This window comes from Sander lucioperca, chromosome 2, assembly GCF_008315115.2.
Source record: "Sander lucioperca isolate FBNREF2018 chromosome 2, SLUC_FBN_1.2, whole genome shotgun sequence".
NCBI classification, from domain to species: domain Eukaryota; kingdom Metazoa; phylum Chordata; class Actinopteri; order Perciformes; family Percidae; genus Sander; species Sander lucioperca.
In genome coordinates this window covers 24423941-24439594 of record NC_050174.1, presented here as the reverse complement: position 1 = coordinate 24439594, position 15654 = coordinate 24423941, and the positions used below count along the sequence as shown (strand labels likewise).

At 39.8% G+C, this 15654-nt stretch overlaps 1 protein-coding gene across 1 annotated transcript; it reads left to right on the top strand.

Annotated features, from left to right (window-relative positions):
- The first annotated feature begins 277 nt into the window (after nt 1-277).
- npffr1l2 (neuropeptide FF receptor 1 like 2) lies at nt 278-15232 on the top strand. Its single transcript, XM_031300586.2, has 4 exons — nt 278-347; nt 10857-11217; nt 11714-11813; nt 13893-15232. Exons 2-4 carry the CDS (start codon nt 10875-10877, stop codon nt 14896-14898), a joined length of 1449 nt encoding a protein of 482 aa, XP_031156446.1. The 5' UTR covers nt 278-347; nt 10857-10874; the 3' UTR covers nt 14899-15232.
- The last annotated feature ends 422 nt before the right edge of the window (nt 15233-15654 follow it).

Genomic DNA, 15654 nt, shown 5'->3' with positions numbered 1-15654 from the left:
TCCAAAGGCTAAATGATCCAATTACTAGACTACAATTACAATTACCAACCCTAGACTTAAGTCTTAGCTATAAAGCTATAAAGACAACATGGTGTGCCTGGTCTCCCTCCTCGCCCGCAGCCAGTCAGAGTGGAGCGCGTCTCTGTGGCAGTGGACCGTCTCTGCGGCTCTGTTTTCTGGGTGAAATCTACCTATACATTATGACGTTTAACTATATTATTGCTGTTACTGTTAAACCTGTAAAGTGGTAACGTTAGACTAATCAGAAAGCCGCGGACGACGCGGAACACCTTATATTTGCTGATTTTTGAGTGTTTTTTAGTCCAAGAGCATCGGAAACCACAGAGGTAAGTCATCTCACATTTACCTGCGTCGTAAGAAAACGCACATGCTACAGGAGCCGCTTGGTTTTCTTTTCTTACCCACATTATGTTGACTAAACTGGGCTATATTACACCGAGACCCATGCTTTTCCAGTAAGGAAACGATAGGTTCATGATACTAAAATAACGACTGAGTTAGCTTGAACTTTTTCAACAGGAGCGTTCCAGCAGGGCTTTGTTGAATCTGTCAACTCCCTTTTCTTTAAACCAAAACAAAGAAGAGCGAAAATAATGACACAAACTAGTCAAGCCTAAGCAAGCGTGCATTCTGCTGTGTATTTTCACGTAGGCTATATTTGTTTATTCATTTATCCCTGTTTTTTAAATGGTGGAGTTAAAGTGAGTGCAAAACATATAGTTATATAGCTATGGCTATATCTCACACTTAAATAACAGAACGATATTATTACTACCCTTTAAGCTGTAACTTTATAGGAATAGTAGAGTGTAGCAGTGGTGTAGTCTGTAGCCTATGTATTGTAGTGGGTATACTGTACTGTATATTGGCCAGAATCTGCCTTTTTTTGGGGGGGGGTAGATATCATAGTGGGGGCTCTGGGTGGGAACTTAATTTCCTGTATTCAGATACACTTTTATGCACCAAATTACGTTGAAAATACCTTTATTTATCCTATATGAAGAAGAAAAACACAGATGACAATTCAAAATCTATCAAACATATAATGGAAAGTATGTTGCGTGTCATTGGGCATTTTTAAGTGGGTATATGGAAATCCTGGAGCTTTCTTAGTGGGTCTACTGTGTATACCTGCGTATCACATAGACTACACCAGTGAGTGTAGCCCTATTTATATAAAGCAGTAAAGCTTTTGTGGATGCCATGATCAGTGGTACTGTGGAGGTAGTGTGTGCATTCAGTCTTCCTGTAAAGACTGAATCTGCTGGGGAAATGGTAATGTCCTCATTGTTTACACGGTTCATGGAACACACGGAACATTTTATTTTGAAACAAAATAATCAGCAAAGACAAGACAGCAGGGCTGGACATATAACCTAAAATCGAAATCACGATTAATTGAACATTTTACCTTGATTAGAATTAATGAACGATTTTTTTGAGCCTTAATAGTTCACTGACAAGGTTTGTACTGTAAATATGTCCAACTATTAAAAGGGAGAGTGCAAGTGCATATCTTATTTTTGTGATGCACACAGAGGATTTTATTTATGGTTATTTCTTTAATATTTCATATATTTTATATTTTATATCATATATTGAAATCAATGCACACATTGCTTGAAAAGAAAAGTCATTTTAGTTTTAATGTAAAAAGCCTATGGAGGATATATGTATTCATAATTCAAATTGAAAGTCCAAAGAGAAAACGAAGCAAGATCAAATTAAAAATAGTATTATTTTACTACGCTACTAGGAAAAATCATGCCATAATTAAATGTGAAATGTAAAAGCTTAAATGGAAATGCTTAAATTAAAATCTCAAATAGAAAAAAAGAAATAATTTATTTTTAAAAATTTAAAGATTTATTTTAGCCTTTCCCCTTTATAATTTTCAATTTTCAATTTGACATTTTATCTTTTAAATTTTTACGTTTTGACATTGACATTTTAAGATTCACCTTTTACATTTCGAATTTAACATTAAGCTTTTCATTTAGAAGTGACAGGTGTCAATTTAAATAAGGAGGCGTGGCCCAACGGCTGGTGGGGGGGTCTGAAACTCTTCCAGCTGACAGCGGTTGCTGTGAGTGTTACTGGCCGACCGGTAAGCAAGCGATCCCGGCCACCGCCAGCTGGCTGTCACCTAAGACTGGAGCTTCCAAGTCCAACAACATATCGGAGCAAATGTGCAATTGGCCATACATTTTTCCCATATCCACACTGTACACAGTTAATTTCTCGCATAAAACAGTCTCAGAAATTAATTTAGTAGTGAAATAGCAGACGAAAAAAGCAATCAATTCTAGAATCTAGATTGGGAGTTTGCTGTAGTAGCAGCAGGCAACAACAGGAAACCTTTTACAGTTTTCGCTATTTCACCACTCATTTCCCCACAACTTTATCTAACTATAAGCGCGGTTCAATCATGCGAGGCTCAGCTGCGGCTCATCTAGAGATTCGACATCATCGCCGATACTGCGCGTAGCGATATGCCCCGGATTTATTGCTTTTTTCGTCTGCTATTTCACCACTAAATTCATTTCTGAGAGTGAGACTGAGAGTTTTATGCGAGAAATTAACTGTGTACAGTTTGAATATGGGCAGTTTTACAAAAATGTATGGACAATTGCACATTTGCTCCGATATGTTGTTGGACTTGGAAGCTCCCGTCTGCTGTCAGCTGGAAGAGTTTCAGACCCCCCCACCAGCCGTTGGGCCACGCCTCCTTATTTACATTGACACCTGTCACTTCTAAATGAAAAGCTTAATGTTAAATCGAAATGTAAAAGGTGAATCTTAAAATGTCAATGTCAAAACGTAAAAAATTAAAAAGATAAAATGTCAAATTGAAAATTGAAAATTATAAAGGGGAAAGGCTAAAATAAAATTATAATTTTTTTTCTATTTGAGATTTTAATTTAAGTATTTCCATTTAAGCTTTTACATTTCACATTTAATTATGGCATGATTTTTCCTAGTAGCGTAGTATTTTTTTATTTGATCTTGCTTCGTTTTCTCTTTGGACTTTCAATTTGAATTATGAATAAATATATCCTCCATAAAAGCATGTTTCCTTAAGTAGAGAATAAATAACAAATAACTTAAATTCTTTGCAAACAAAATATATTATTTTAACTAATGTAGAATTGTAAGTCAGAGACATTACACTATTCTGCCTTCAAGGAGAGGACAATAATATTCAAACGGCCACTTGTCAAGAAAACATAAACAGGAAGCTTCAAGCAAGTTTTTTTTGGTGAGCGCAATGTTGAATTTGATATAGTACATCAGGCTTTTTGTCGATTTGTCCAGACTAGTGCAACAGTAATTTTCGTTTTTTGCGTCCTGCTGCTCCCATCGTCAGCCAGGTAATATTTTTTTTATTAAAGCAGTATATGAAATCTGATGTATTACCTATCACCATTTAGTTGTTTTGTGTTATTTAAGATATTTATAAACTATCTCGTCATGCCAGACGTAATTATTCCACTAAGTTTTTAAACAATGCAATTACCCATTTGAGCCACCAGGGGAGCAGTGTGCCCCCTTCTGCCCCCCCCAGCAAACTCCGCGTATGCGGTCAGACCATCTGCTAGGGGGCCGAGACTGAGAGCTACATGGATAAATATGCACCAAACAAGCCCCTTTGAAATTTTGCTCTTTTCATGAATAAAAAAGTTGGGTGACCCCACTGCCCAGACTAAAAAATGTTGGATGACCCCCCCCCCCCCTCAGCATAAAATAAAAAGACATGATCCTGCCCTATTTTCCTCCGGTGGTCCATACCATAAATACCGAACGTTCCCTAAATAAATATTTTTTTCTGATTTAGCTAGAGCCCAGCACCCGCACTTCACCACCCCTCTGTTCCCGTATGATATGTTGCTTTTTAAATCATGTAATATTGTTGTATTAATGTAGACTGTTCATTTTTATGACCAGTCTAGGCTTATCAATGCATAATATGTGGAAGTCATTCTCTAGTTGAGGGTACTTTCACATAATATTTCACATAATATTTTAAAAGTAGCCTATATCTTCTGTCTTTTTCCATCAGTTAACTGCAGAGAATCGGTGAAGTATAGCTTTGTTGTTTTTAATATTTTCAGAACCTTCTGCTGATTAAATCACTTAGGCCTATTCACAAGATGATATTATATTTTTTTATTTGAATGTTATTACAGTATGTTGGTCTTACCAGTGAAGAATTAGTTTTCTGTGTAAGACAGAACACTAAGGGCATGTACCATTGCAATGTGGTCATTCATATCAGACAATCGGACAGCGAGCAGGCATTTCTGCAACGCCAGAATCACCTAACTGTAGGTCTACTTACTTAATATGGGTTTTGTCACCACCATATATAATAATTTTTGCCGATAATGTAATATTATATATAATATCTGTCGCCTCCCCCAATTAAAATGACTGGAGGCGGCAAGTTACCGTGCAGTGATGTGAATTTCCCTTTAATACAAAACTCACATTCCATATGGGCAAGAGTTTTTGTTTGCTAGAACCATTCTTCCTCTCAATAATGGAAGACAGGAGACAGGAGACAAAATGCATGGACTCAATTGTGTGCAAAAACTGCAGCAATATGAGGCTCCGGTATAGTAACTATTTGTTCCTTTCTTCAGCTGCATTTCCACTATTCCCAAGGTCCTCTTCTTTGCCATTTTCTATCCATCCACCAGATAACCTTGGTCTTGAATGGATTAGAATAGAACTGATGTCCTGTGAATGCCCACATCAGCGTGCGTTGGTAGGTTACAGTGTTACTACTGCTGTCGTGCTAATTTGTAGCATTAGATAAGATAAGATATAAAATATAATAAAACAGCGAGAAAAGGCATGGCAGACAATAGTGGACCAACTGAATGATAGCCTAAGAATACTAACCACTGCTGTTAACTGAACGTTAACAGTTCTACACTTTGCTTAAAAGTTAGCAGTAAAGCTTAATATGTTACTATATATTATATAGCCCATGAGAAATTTGCACATAATATACATGGTCTTCTAGAATTATGAATTAGTGGGTGTAATTGATCTTCATGGTAAATTTCCTGAGTAATATTATCTTCTGTTCACTTTTAAGGCAAAGTGTTCAGGTGTTTGTGCATTTGTGCAAATGACATGTAGCCTAACGGCTTGAATATTATAATTATGACGTTTTCAGTAAGAACAGTGGTTAGTAAATCTAAATTTTTAGGCTTATGCATTCAGACGGTCCACTATTGTCTGCAACACTTTCTCTTGCTGTTTTTTTACAGTGGCCATGTTTCCTTTTTTGCATACCACATGCTACAACCTGGTTAGCCTAGTAGCTGTTGCTCACAGGGTGTTAAGTACATAAAACGTCTTCTCAATTTTAGCATCAATAAATCTGTGATCGATCTCGTGGTCTGTTGACAAGGCCCTGAACGTGCATTAATCTTAATTACTTAAACTTGACTTGACATAGTCGCACCTCCTTAGCCTGGCTTGGCCAATGTGTGGCCAAAGCAAGCATGCACTGACTACAGACAAAACAAATAAAAAGTAGTTCATGTGTGGTGCAGTGAATATGCTAATACCCATAAAGACTGTTGAGTGCTATCAAAATAACAACAAGCCTTGGGTCACCTGAAAGCTAAGCGCAGAGCCTTTGCTACTGGGCAAAGAGTGCAGGGAAGAGCCTTGCAAATAGCATTTAAGAGGGAGATAGCCAAAGCCAAAGGACACTACAAGGAACGGTTAGAGGCCATGTTTTAAACTGGCAATTTTGTATTGTCGGTTTGACACTCAGGACTTCAGTGCAACAACAGAGAGGCTGAAGATTGAACTCCAGCGCAAGGTCAAGAGGGAGCGAGGTCAGCCATTTACCCTCACAGAGGAGGCTCAATGCACCCATGGATCCCAGTCCTGTTTTCACTGTATAGCAATGACCTAAGGGGATGGTGTGAGCATGGCCATGAAGTATACAAATTGATTACTTTTTTTTTCTATGACTCTTTTGAATTGCTTAACTATACAAATAATTAGAAGTTTGTTTTTTAAATATTTAATAACATTTAAACAGTTGGTGTACATCTACTGCTGCAATAATGTCATGCTTGACTTTTCCTCCGGAGTTTGACATTTCTAACATCTCAAGGGAGAGCTGAAATAAGTCTACCTGAGCTTCATGCCTTTAGGTGGACACATGTGGGAGCTAACACTTTGAATATTAACAGCACAGTACATAAATACATTGCACTGTGATTCTGTTGAGTCATTTTGCACCAGTGCTTTCAGGGAAATAGAAGAGACTATCAGGACAATTCATCTATCAGCAATAGTAGACTGTAATGTAGTCTTGCCAGACCTATCTCCACAGAGATGTGTTAGCGCTGGAGAATGGTCACAATGGTCTTGGGCAGCGCTAAGCCCCAGATGTGGCGACGGTGCTGTCGCAAAATAGATAGCGGAGAGAGCGAAAGGTGAGAAGGGTGCCTGATATTAGAGGCTACCAGTAATGCAGTTGCAGTCACATGACATGTATTCAATTCAATTCAATTCAATTCAATTTTATTTATAGTATCAAATCATAACAATTTATCTCAAGACACTTTACTTATAGAGTAGGTCTAGACCACACTCTATAATTTACAAAGACCCAACAATTCCAGTAATTCCCCCAAGAGCAAGCATTTAGTGCGACCGTGGCGAGGAAAAATTCCCTTTTAGGGAGAAACCTCAGACAGACCTTGTGACTTTACTTTTTTGACTGGAAAACCACTTTGCAAAGTGCAATGATAGACTCAGTGATGCTGTGTCCTGTTCACAAGGTTTATAGGTAATGGTATCTGTGTGGTGCAGTCATGGTAACGGTGTTAAACATTGATGTAAAGTGGAATTTGTTTACAGTTCACAGTTCACTTTTAAAAAAATAAAATAAAAAATAATGGGGGATATAGGAACTAGAGTGCGGATTGGGCCGCATTTTTCTGTCCGAACCCGACCGAAGTTGGGGTTAAAATCCCGTTCCTGGTGAGCAGATGAATGAACTTGGCTTTCAGTCTGGTGTTTATTTCAGACACCGCACACACTGTGTACAAAACTTAAACTTATTCCACCAACCACCATCTGCTCCGGTCGCATCTACACGTCTGCTTCCTCTCTATCTCTCTTCTGCCCACTTTCCACACACACACACACACACACACACACTGAGCTCTCTTAAAGGAGCCACAGCACCATTTTACAACAAATGCCTTATCGCGCTGATGTGACCGAGCCCGACCCGAACCCGAACATCATTTCTAAATATCTGTCCGAACCCGGCCCGGCCCGTCGGGTACCGTCGGGTCCCATCGGGTCCCATCGTGTCCCATCGGGCTTGGGTCGGGTATCCATCCTCTTGTAGGGACAGGAGTTCTGTAATGTAAGGGGGGGGGGGGGGGGCTAAACCATCAGTGAGCGTGTGCATTACTTCTATTGTTGGGAGGCACTCAAGAATGGGAGTAATGCACACTCTCTTTTTTGACCCTGTCAAAACTCTTATACCAAAAACATAACGAGTTGCAATGGCGGAACGATATGAAAACATGGGTGACTTTTCTACAGAGAATAGTAGATGTTTGAGCTAAATGCTTATATCCGCATACTAACATGCTTACAATGACAATACTAAGAGGCTGATGTTTAGAAGGTATAATGTCTACCATGTCAGTGATGTTGATAGGTTTTTTTAAATGTAGTGAGTCCCCGGGACCCACAGGTGGTCATTTGAGGGGGTCCAGGTAGAGCTGGACGGTATATTGACTTTTGAAATGTATACCGATGTATTTTCAAACGAGATATGGTATGAGACAATACCGTTTCTATCAATATAGTTTGACCCATTTCTTCCGTAAAGCTGTGCCTCTGCTTATCTCTCCTCTCATACTCTCTAGGCAACAATATGAAAGCATGGGTGACTTTCCTACAGAGAATTGATCGGAATTTGGAGATGAACTGGAGCTGCATGAAGCATAATATTACTCAATTTTACTACCACAATTAATTTGTTTGTCGGGAGGTAGATATGCATATCATCCGCATAGCGATAAAGAGAAATGTTGTGCTTTTGAATGCGCTAATGTCGCCTTTTGGAAGAAAATAAATGGAGAAGAGGATTGGACCAAGTATGAAACCTTTGAGGACACCACAGGACATGGGGGCAGGGGAAGAGGATGAGTTGCTAATGGAGACATTAAAAGATCTTTTGGACAAACGTGAGGAAAACCATTTTAAAGCAGAACCAGATTCCCCCGTCCCATTGGTTTAATCTATGAATGAGAGTAGAAGGATCTATGGTGTCAAAGGGTGCAGTTAGACCAAGGAGCAAAAGGACTGAACAGTTGACTGAGTCAGCAGCTAGAAGGAGGTCATTAGTTATTCTCAGTAATGCAGATTCTGTACTGTGAAAAGCTCTGAAACCAGACTACCAGAATACAGGAGCCACCAGAGCCAGGTGGGACAACAGTTGGCTATAAAAAATGAAGCATAGTGTAAGTTCTGGCAGGTCACGGAGTCAAGCTCGGCTATTATCTCAGCTCATAGCTGACAGTTCCTAAGCCAGCACACCAGCTGATGGCTTAGCTGATTCCCTCTTTTGATTGGCTTTCCAAATAGCGCGCTCTATTAAACTGCTTTTCCCAGCCTACCTTGCTGCATCTCTGCTAGCGCTTGCAACCCACCTCCACCCCAGCTCCTCCTTTTAAATTGATGTTGTCTGACTTAATCAATGTTGTTTCTCTGTCATTTATGCTGCTCTGTTTTGTACCCTATGGGGATCCTGCCCTGCTGCCCTCCCCACTTAAGGCTTTCCATACAAGCACATGGAAGGGCAGGGAGGTGTGCTCTCCCTGCCTCATGCTTTCCACGTATGCACGTGGAAGTGCGGGGAAGCACCAGAACAGAGCCATACCGCCAAATACAAATTGCAGATGAATGCATCTATTTTGACAAAGTGGTCCTGACTGAACTACTTTTTCAAAGACTTAAAAAAGGAGAGTTTGAAGATTAGTGTGTAAAACAACTGCAGGATATAGATTCTATTTTTCTGGCTGGACTACTGCAAGATTGAATGATTGGGGAACATGGCTGGTTTTTCAGGGAGCTATTGATAATTGAAATAATGCAGGTGCCAATGGTGCCAATAACTTCTTTGAAGAGTTTAATTGGAATAATGTCAAGAGAACAAATAATGTGATGACGTTCTGATGAAGTGATGTGAATAAAGGAATTTAGAACTGCAGTATTTCAGAAAAGATGGATAAACTATTTACAGATAGACTTATCTGAGCCCTGACATTTTTCATAGCCCATTGGTATTCATCCAAGAGGTCCTTTGGAATTTAAAATGAGATCTGTAATTTATCCCACTTCAACCTCTACTCTGACATTCTTCGTGCTCTCCTATTTTCTTTAATAATTACTGTTATTAAGCCACGGTAAACAGGCGTACTTTTTTTAATTTTGACCGGTGCAAAAGAGTCAAGGGTGGCCAAAACGGTATCAAGGAATTGTGAAAGTTCTCAAATGAGATGAATGTTGGGAGCCTCTCTGTAGGCTTGTGCAAACCAAGTGGCAGTTGGGGCTCTAATTAAGGACCAAATATACTGATGAAATTAGATTCCCCATCTTGTCTGAATCTGTCCAAGAATCTCCTGTAATTCGGCAAACACATAATCCACCAAAGAGCATGTGTTAAAGTGTTATTTTAATTCTATGCAGGTATTCACCCCTCAAACCCATTCAAACCCATTTTAACGCCGTCAATTTTTTATCGCGAGATTAACGTTCTTTTTGGCCTAGCAAACTTTTTTCACATGCTGTTGCAACAACTAGTAACGCTGACAGCTAAACGGTGTAAAGTGTGACTGTATTTCACTGTAGAGGATTCTACCACCAGACTGTAGCTGCTGTTGTCTGAAAAACACAGACTCAGCCTCGCCAGCCTCGTGGTACATTCAAAGTTATTGTAAAATACCCTTTTCCCATCCAGTGGTTGTTTTCGCCGTTTTGTGCTCCTTTTTTTTTTTTTAGATCAACTTTTTATTGTTTTATATTTTTGAACATACAGCACCGTTTTAAAAGTATCGTTGTATCATGTTGATAAGAGCATTAAAATGAGAAAAAATAATGGGACAAAAAGAAATCAAGGGACATTTAGAATAGAGCAAAATGTGCAATTAATTGCGATTAATTGCGAGTTAACTAAGACATTCATTTTTTAATTAAATATTTTAATCATTCGACAGCACTAATTATAACCAATGGGGGACAGAAGCCTGAGTACTGAATTAGATTTAGAATCAGGTTTATTGCCAAAGTAAGTTATATTTACAAGGAATTTGCCCCGGTGGTTGGTGCATACATAAACACAACATATTAAACATTAATATGAAATAAACAATAAATACAGAAAAAAATATACACAAAATAACTGTTTAACATAAGAAAAAGGAGGCTGACTGCATTTAGTGCAGAATGTGCAAAAAAACAAAACAAAGATCTGATAAACTGTTGTGTGGGGCCAGGCTTGTATGCAGGGTCAAAATGTTTGCGGGTGCGGGATTAAGAAAACAGTCCAGCACAGGTCCCTCTACTGGGAGGGACAATTAAGTGAGATTATACTTTTCTTTGTTTGGGAGGGGAGAGGGAGACACAGTTTGTGAAGATCTGCACTCTGCACTTTTCTAGTTCACATGATAAAATAGATACGTATGTTAAATGTTTTGTTCGAAATGTCAAGCGATCAGGTGATATTTTTGATAGCAAACTGAATTCTAAATGATCTTCTCCTTGGATTTCCTCTGCAGTGTTGGCTCATCCAAGAGATGGAGATACTGACGAAGATGGGCGAGGAAGGGATGGAGATGGAGGGATCAGCCACCACAGCAGCTGTTACAAACACCAGCCTAGATGGTGCTTCAAACATCACCAACATAACCTTTTACCCCTACTATCAGCACTCTCTGTATGTGGCTGCCAGCTACATCCTGGGCTATTTCTTCATCTTCCTGCTATGTATGGTGGGGAACATCCTGGTTTGCCTGATCGTACTGGCAAACCGTCGTATGCGCACAGTCACAAACCTCTTCATCCTTAACCTGGCTATCAGTGACCTACTGGTGGGCATCTTCTGCATCCCTACAACACTGGTGGACCTCCTCATCACAGGCAATACCCTGTCATACATGGTGCATGTACTTCGCAAAATAGCCTGTTTCACATGTTGGGATGTGATTTCCTTTGTTTAAGATCAGTTTAATCCCACTGCTCTGGTCCCAACACACACGTCCTTACTATTTGTAGCATATTTGTATTGTGTGTTTCCTGGAGGTGCAACAACTTTGGTCTATGTTGCAAATTCAATGCATTAGGTAAAGTTCCAGGCAAAACATCTCAAAGCAAAAATCCTATCATATGGTAGAACCTGGGACAAAATCTTAGGGGTCTTTAGGGGTCCTTGACATGGAAAAAGTTTGGGAACCACTGAGCTAAAAGACGCTAAAACGCTCTGCAGAGTCTAATAATGCTCTGTGGGTTCATCAGTAGGAGTCACTACCCTCAGATTACACAGAGTTTTTTGAATTGTTACTAGTCACTCGCTTACCCACTTACTTGCCACTAGTTTGAGTACTACTCTAATGAGTGTTTGTCATTTTTGTAACAGGTTGGCCCTTTTCCAACACTGTGTGCAAATTGAGCGGCTTGGTGCAGGGAATGTCTGTTTCTGCATCAGTCTTCACCCTGGTGGCCATAGCTGTTGAAAGGTTAGTGTGGGCTGTGGTTTGATACCTTTTCCCCCCTTTATAAGTGCAATGGGTCGTAGTACAAAAAGGTGACAAATTAGACAGACTAATACAGATGTTTGTTTTTGTTAGTGCGAGTATGGGATGTGTATTGTATTGTTTGCATGTATGAAAGAGTGTAGTGTAAAAGTGTCGTGGATGTATAGATGCATAACTGGGACCATATGAAGGTATGTGCGAGGAGGAGGAGGAGGAGGAGGAGGAGGAGGAGAGAGAAATAAATAAGTGAATAAATAATAATAATGTTGCTAAATTAAATTCATACTTTAATAGAAATGAATAAAAAGCGGTGATATACACTATGTGTTTTGTGATATATATAATAATAATAATAATAACTAGAAAATTCCGCAAGAAATTTTGACAGTGTGCCTACTACTTGGTGTACATCTGAATAACACTGGCTAACAGTAAATCTGCTGTTTGAGGACAACACGGCCTACAGTAAAGAATCTCCATGATAGAAGGAGGAGTTTGTGTTTGGTTATTTAGAATTTTCGAGAAACTCTATTCAAACTTTAAAATGTTAGGTAGTATTCAACTTTCAAATCACATTTTTGAAATATTCAACCTTCTTTGAGGCTTCTGACATTTTTACATTAGTGTGTTTTGGATAGAATGTACAGACTCAGAGTTGGGGATCCAACTGACTTTATTTTTACTTTGCTATACCATCCACAGTTTTAACTCTCATACATTTATTTTATGATACGAACAGTGCCAACATTTTAAGTCAGGTGAATTCCATGGTTACATGTCCGCGACCGGCACAAATATTCCTACATTTTGGTCAAACAAATGTAGGGAGAAAGAGAAATAGTTGTGCCTTTCTAACGATGTACTTAGGGAGGCAAACAGACTTTCACATGAGGCACAGTGAGCTTCTAAGTGAAGCGGTGCCACCAACTTATCCTTTCTTCATCTCCTCTCCTCCTCCTTTCTTCCTCTCCTCTTCTTGTCCTCTCCTTTTCTTCTCCTCCTGTCGCAGTACGTGTTGCTTAAGTGATTTGCACACTGAAGGAGTGGAGGAGGGAGGGGGAGACTGTATGTTTGACAGGTCACAAATGTCCATTTAATGATGATTATAACTCTGAAGTTTGTTCTTTAATTCAAAAACCGTGAGTCCAAACGGCAAAATATTATCATAACCAGAGAGATAAAAACAGGTAATAAAAAGGGAACCATCTGCATCCTTCCAGATATTTCTTTTCATTGTTTCTATCTGTAGTTGGTATGAACAGAGCCAAAAGTTTAAGTCTGGTTGATTCCATGGTTACATGTCTGTGACCGGCACAAATTTTCCTACATTTTGGTCAAGAAAATGTAGGGAGAAAAATTTACAATGTTATATCCTTTCTAACACATGTGCTTAGGGAGGCAAAAGGACTTTCACATGAGGCACTGTGAGCTTCTAAGTGAAGCGGTGTCCATCAACTGCAACACTGCCTCCTCTATTAAATCATACCAGAAATACCAGGAGGAGAAGAGAAACAGGCCCTTTTTGGACAGCTATTGTCCTCACATTTCTTACACAACACACACCATTCTTGCACAGAATGTTCAGCGGGGTGTCATATCTCTCACAGTATTAAAGATTACGCGAAAACACCTGTTGGTGTTGAGGCCTTCATGTTAGCTGACAAATAACACCTCTTCTCCTTTCTTCATTTCCTCTTTTCAGGAGTTTTACTGTAGTTGAGATATTGCCGCCACCACCACCCTCCTCCCCCCCACCCAACACCATACCACTAACATTGATTAATACAGCAAACATTTGCTGATTACAATGTCCTACATATTAAGTATTTGCTTGCTTTACATTTAACCTTTTGATTTTTTTGACTACTGGCTAAACAAAATTCTTAATTTAAAATTTCAAAACATGACTAAATGATTAATGTAAAAAATAATTAGAAGATTATTAAGTTATGAGTATTAGGCATCCTTAGTTAAAGCTTTAGCTTTATGAAATATTCTTCTTTTCATTATGTCTAGCCATATAGCTAATTTGCGGTAATGCTTTTTACTTATCTACTACAGGTTTCGCTGTATAGTGTACCCTCTACAACCCAAGCCGACTGTACTTGTTGCCAAGGCAGCCATCATGTTAATCTGGGTGCTAGCAGTGGTGATCATGTGTCCTACTGCTGTGGCACTGACTATGGAGGAGGTTCCTTTCCACTACATGGTGTACAATGATGACTTCAACCACACTTTCCCCCTGTACACCTGCTACGAAAACTTTGCCAACCCTCAGATGAGAAAGGTCTACACTGCGGTTCTGTTTGCTCTCATCTACCTGGTGCCGCTCACTGTCATCACACTGATGTATGGAAGTATTGGAGGCAAACTGTGTTCTTCTGTGGTTGCAAACATAGAGCCAAAGCAGGCCAATGCCAGAGTCCAGGTTGTGGGTAGAAGGGCTGGTCAGCCAATGATTTCCCAGAAAAAGATCAAGGTGATAAAGATGCTTATCCTGGTGGCTTTGCTTTTCATGCTGTCCTGGTTGCCACTGTGGACCCTGATGATGATGGCTGACTACGCAGGCTTTGACAGGGACCAGCTGGATCTTCTGACCAGCTACATCTTTCCCTTTGCCCACTGGCTAGCTTTCTCCAACTCCAGCGTCAACCCCATCATCTACGGCTACTACAATGAGAACTTTAGGAGGGGCTTCCAGGCGGTGTGCAAGTCCAGGCCTTTCTGTTGCGTCATTCAGTGCCAGCTGTGGAGGAGGGCCACGTGGGGCAGGAAAGACAGGTCCATGCAAGCACCTTGTGGAGGTACTGACTTCAGAGATGCCGCTAACAATCACAACCATCTTGTCTTGGGGCTGAGAAATCGAGTCCATAACGACAACAATTTGCATGAAACAGCAGAGGTGAATAGGAGTGTAAAGGTGGGGTGTGTGGTGGTCCACCCAGAGAGAAGTCTCTCAAATCGAGCATTAGAAATGACAGCTGTACATAAGAAAGACAGTATTGTTGAGGAGTCAGAGAGGGATCGTTCACTGGCACCTTCAGTGCATCAGGCGTGGGATAACTGAGTGTTCACAATGTTACCCAGAAATTATCCAAACAAAGGCATAGTGTGTTGCATTATGGTCCCAAGAAAGAAACCATTATCATTATCTGATGTTGCATGTGTAATGTGGTTACTGTTTTAAATTATGGTTACTAGGGATCAGTGTTGGGGGGTAACGCAGTAATGTAACGCATTACTGTTGATAACTCAGTAATCACATTACAGTTACCAATCAAAAAATGATTGCGTCACTTGCGTTACTGGTTCTTCAACTATCTGCATATCTGGAGGAGAGAAAAACAAATCAAACATCTCTTTTCGTGTGTGTTTGCTTAAAGCGTGACTCTCACCAAAATGCCTAGGGTCTTTTTGTGAATATACCCGAGTCAAACTTTTGTTTAAAAGCATAATTAGGACGGAAACGCCACTCTTAAGATTTACCGTATTGTCGTTTTCGGTCAAATGGCCTTTTGAATGGGAGTACTAGTGGCACTACTATGCTAGCCTCAAAATAGCTATTTTTAAACACTAAGAAGGCTCGACACAACATGAAGCTTTGCTCAAAGTATCGCCAGGGGCTCTACGCATGAACTCAGCATTGAGAACATTGTTTGTGTACACAGAGTTTACTAAAAAGAAAGGTTTTGAACAACTCACTTTAGCAGTTGTTGTTTACGCTATCCGCCATCTTATCAGTCAAGCAGTGTCAATCTCCGAATGTGAATGAACGGACTCCATAGGAGGAAATGTCATTCTTATATGAGGCTCCTTTTTCAAC

Coding starts and splice junctions, on each gene's coding strand:
- npffr1l2 (XM_031300586.2), top strand. CDS start 10,875: ATGGAGATACTGACGAAGATGGGCGAGGAAGGGATGGAGATGGAGGGA. Junction 11,218..11,713: donor GGTGGACCTCCTCATCACAG/GCAATACCCTGT, acceptor TTTTTGTAACAG/GTTGGCCCTTTTCCAACACT. Junction 11,814..13,892: donor GTGGCCATAGCTGTTGAAAG/GTTAGTGTGGGC, acceptor TATCTACTACAG/GTTTCGCTGTATAGTGTACC.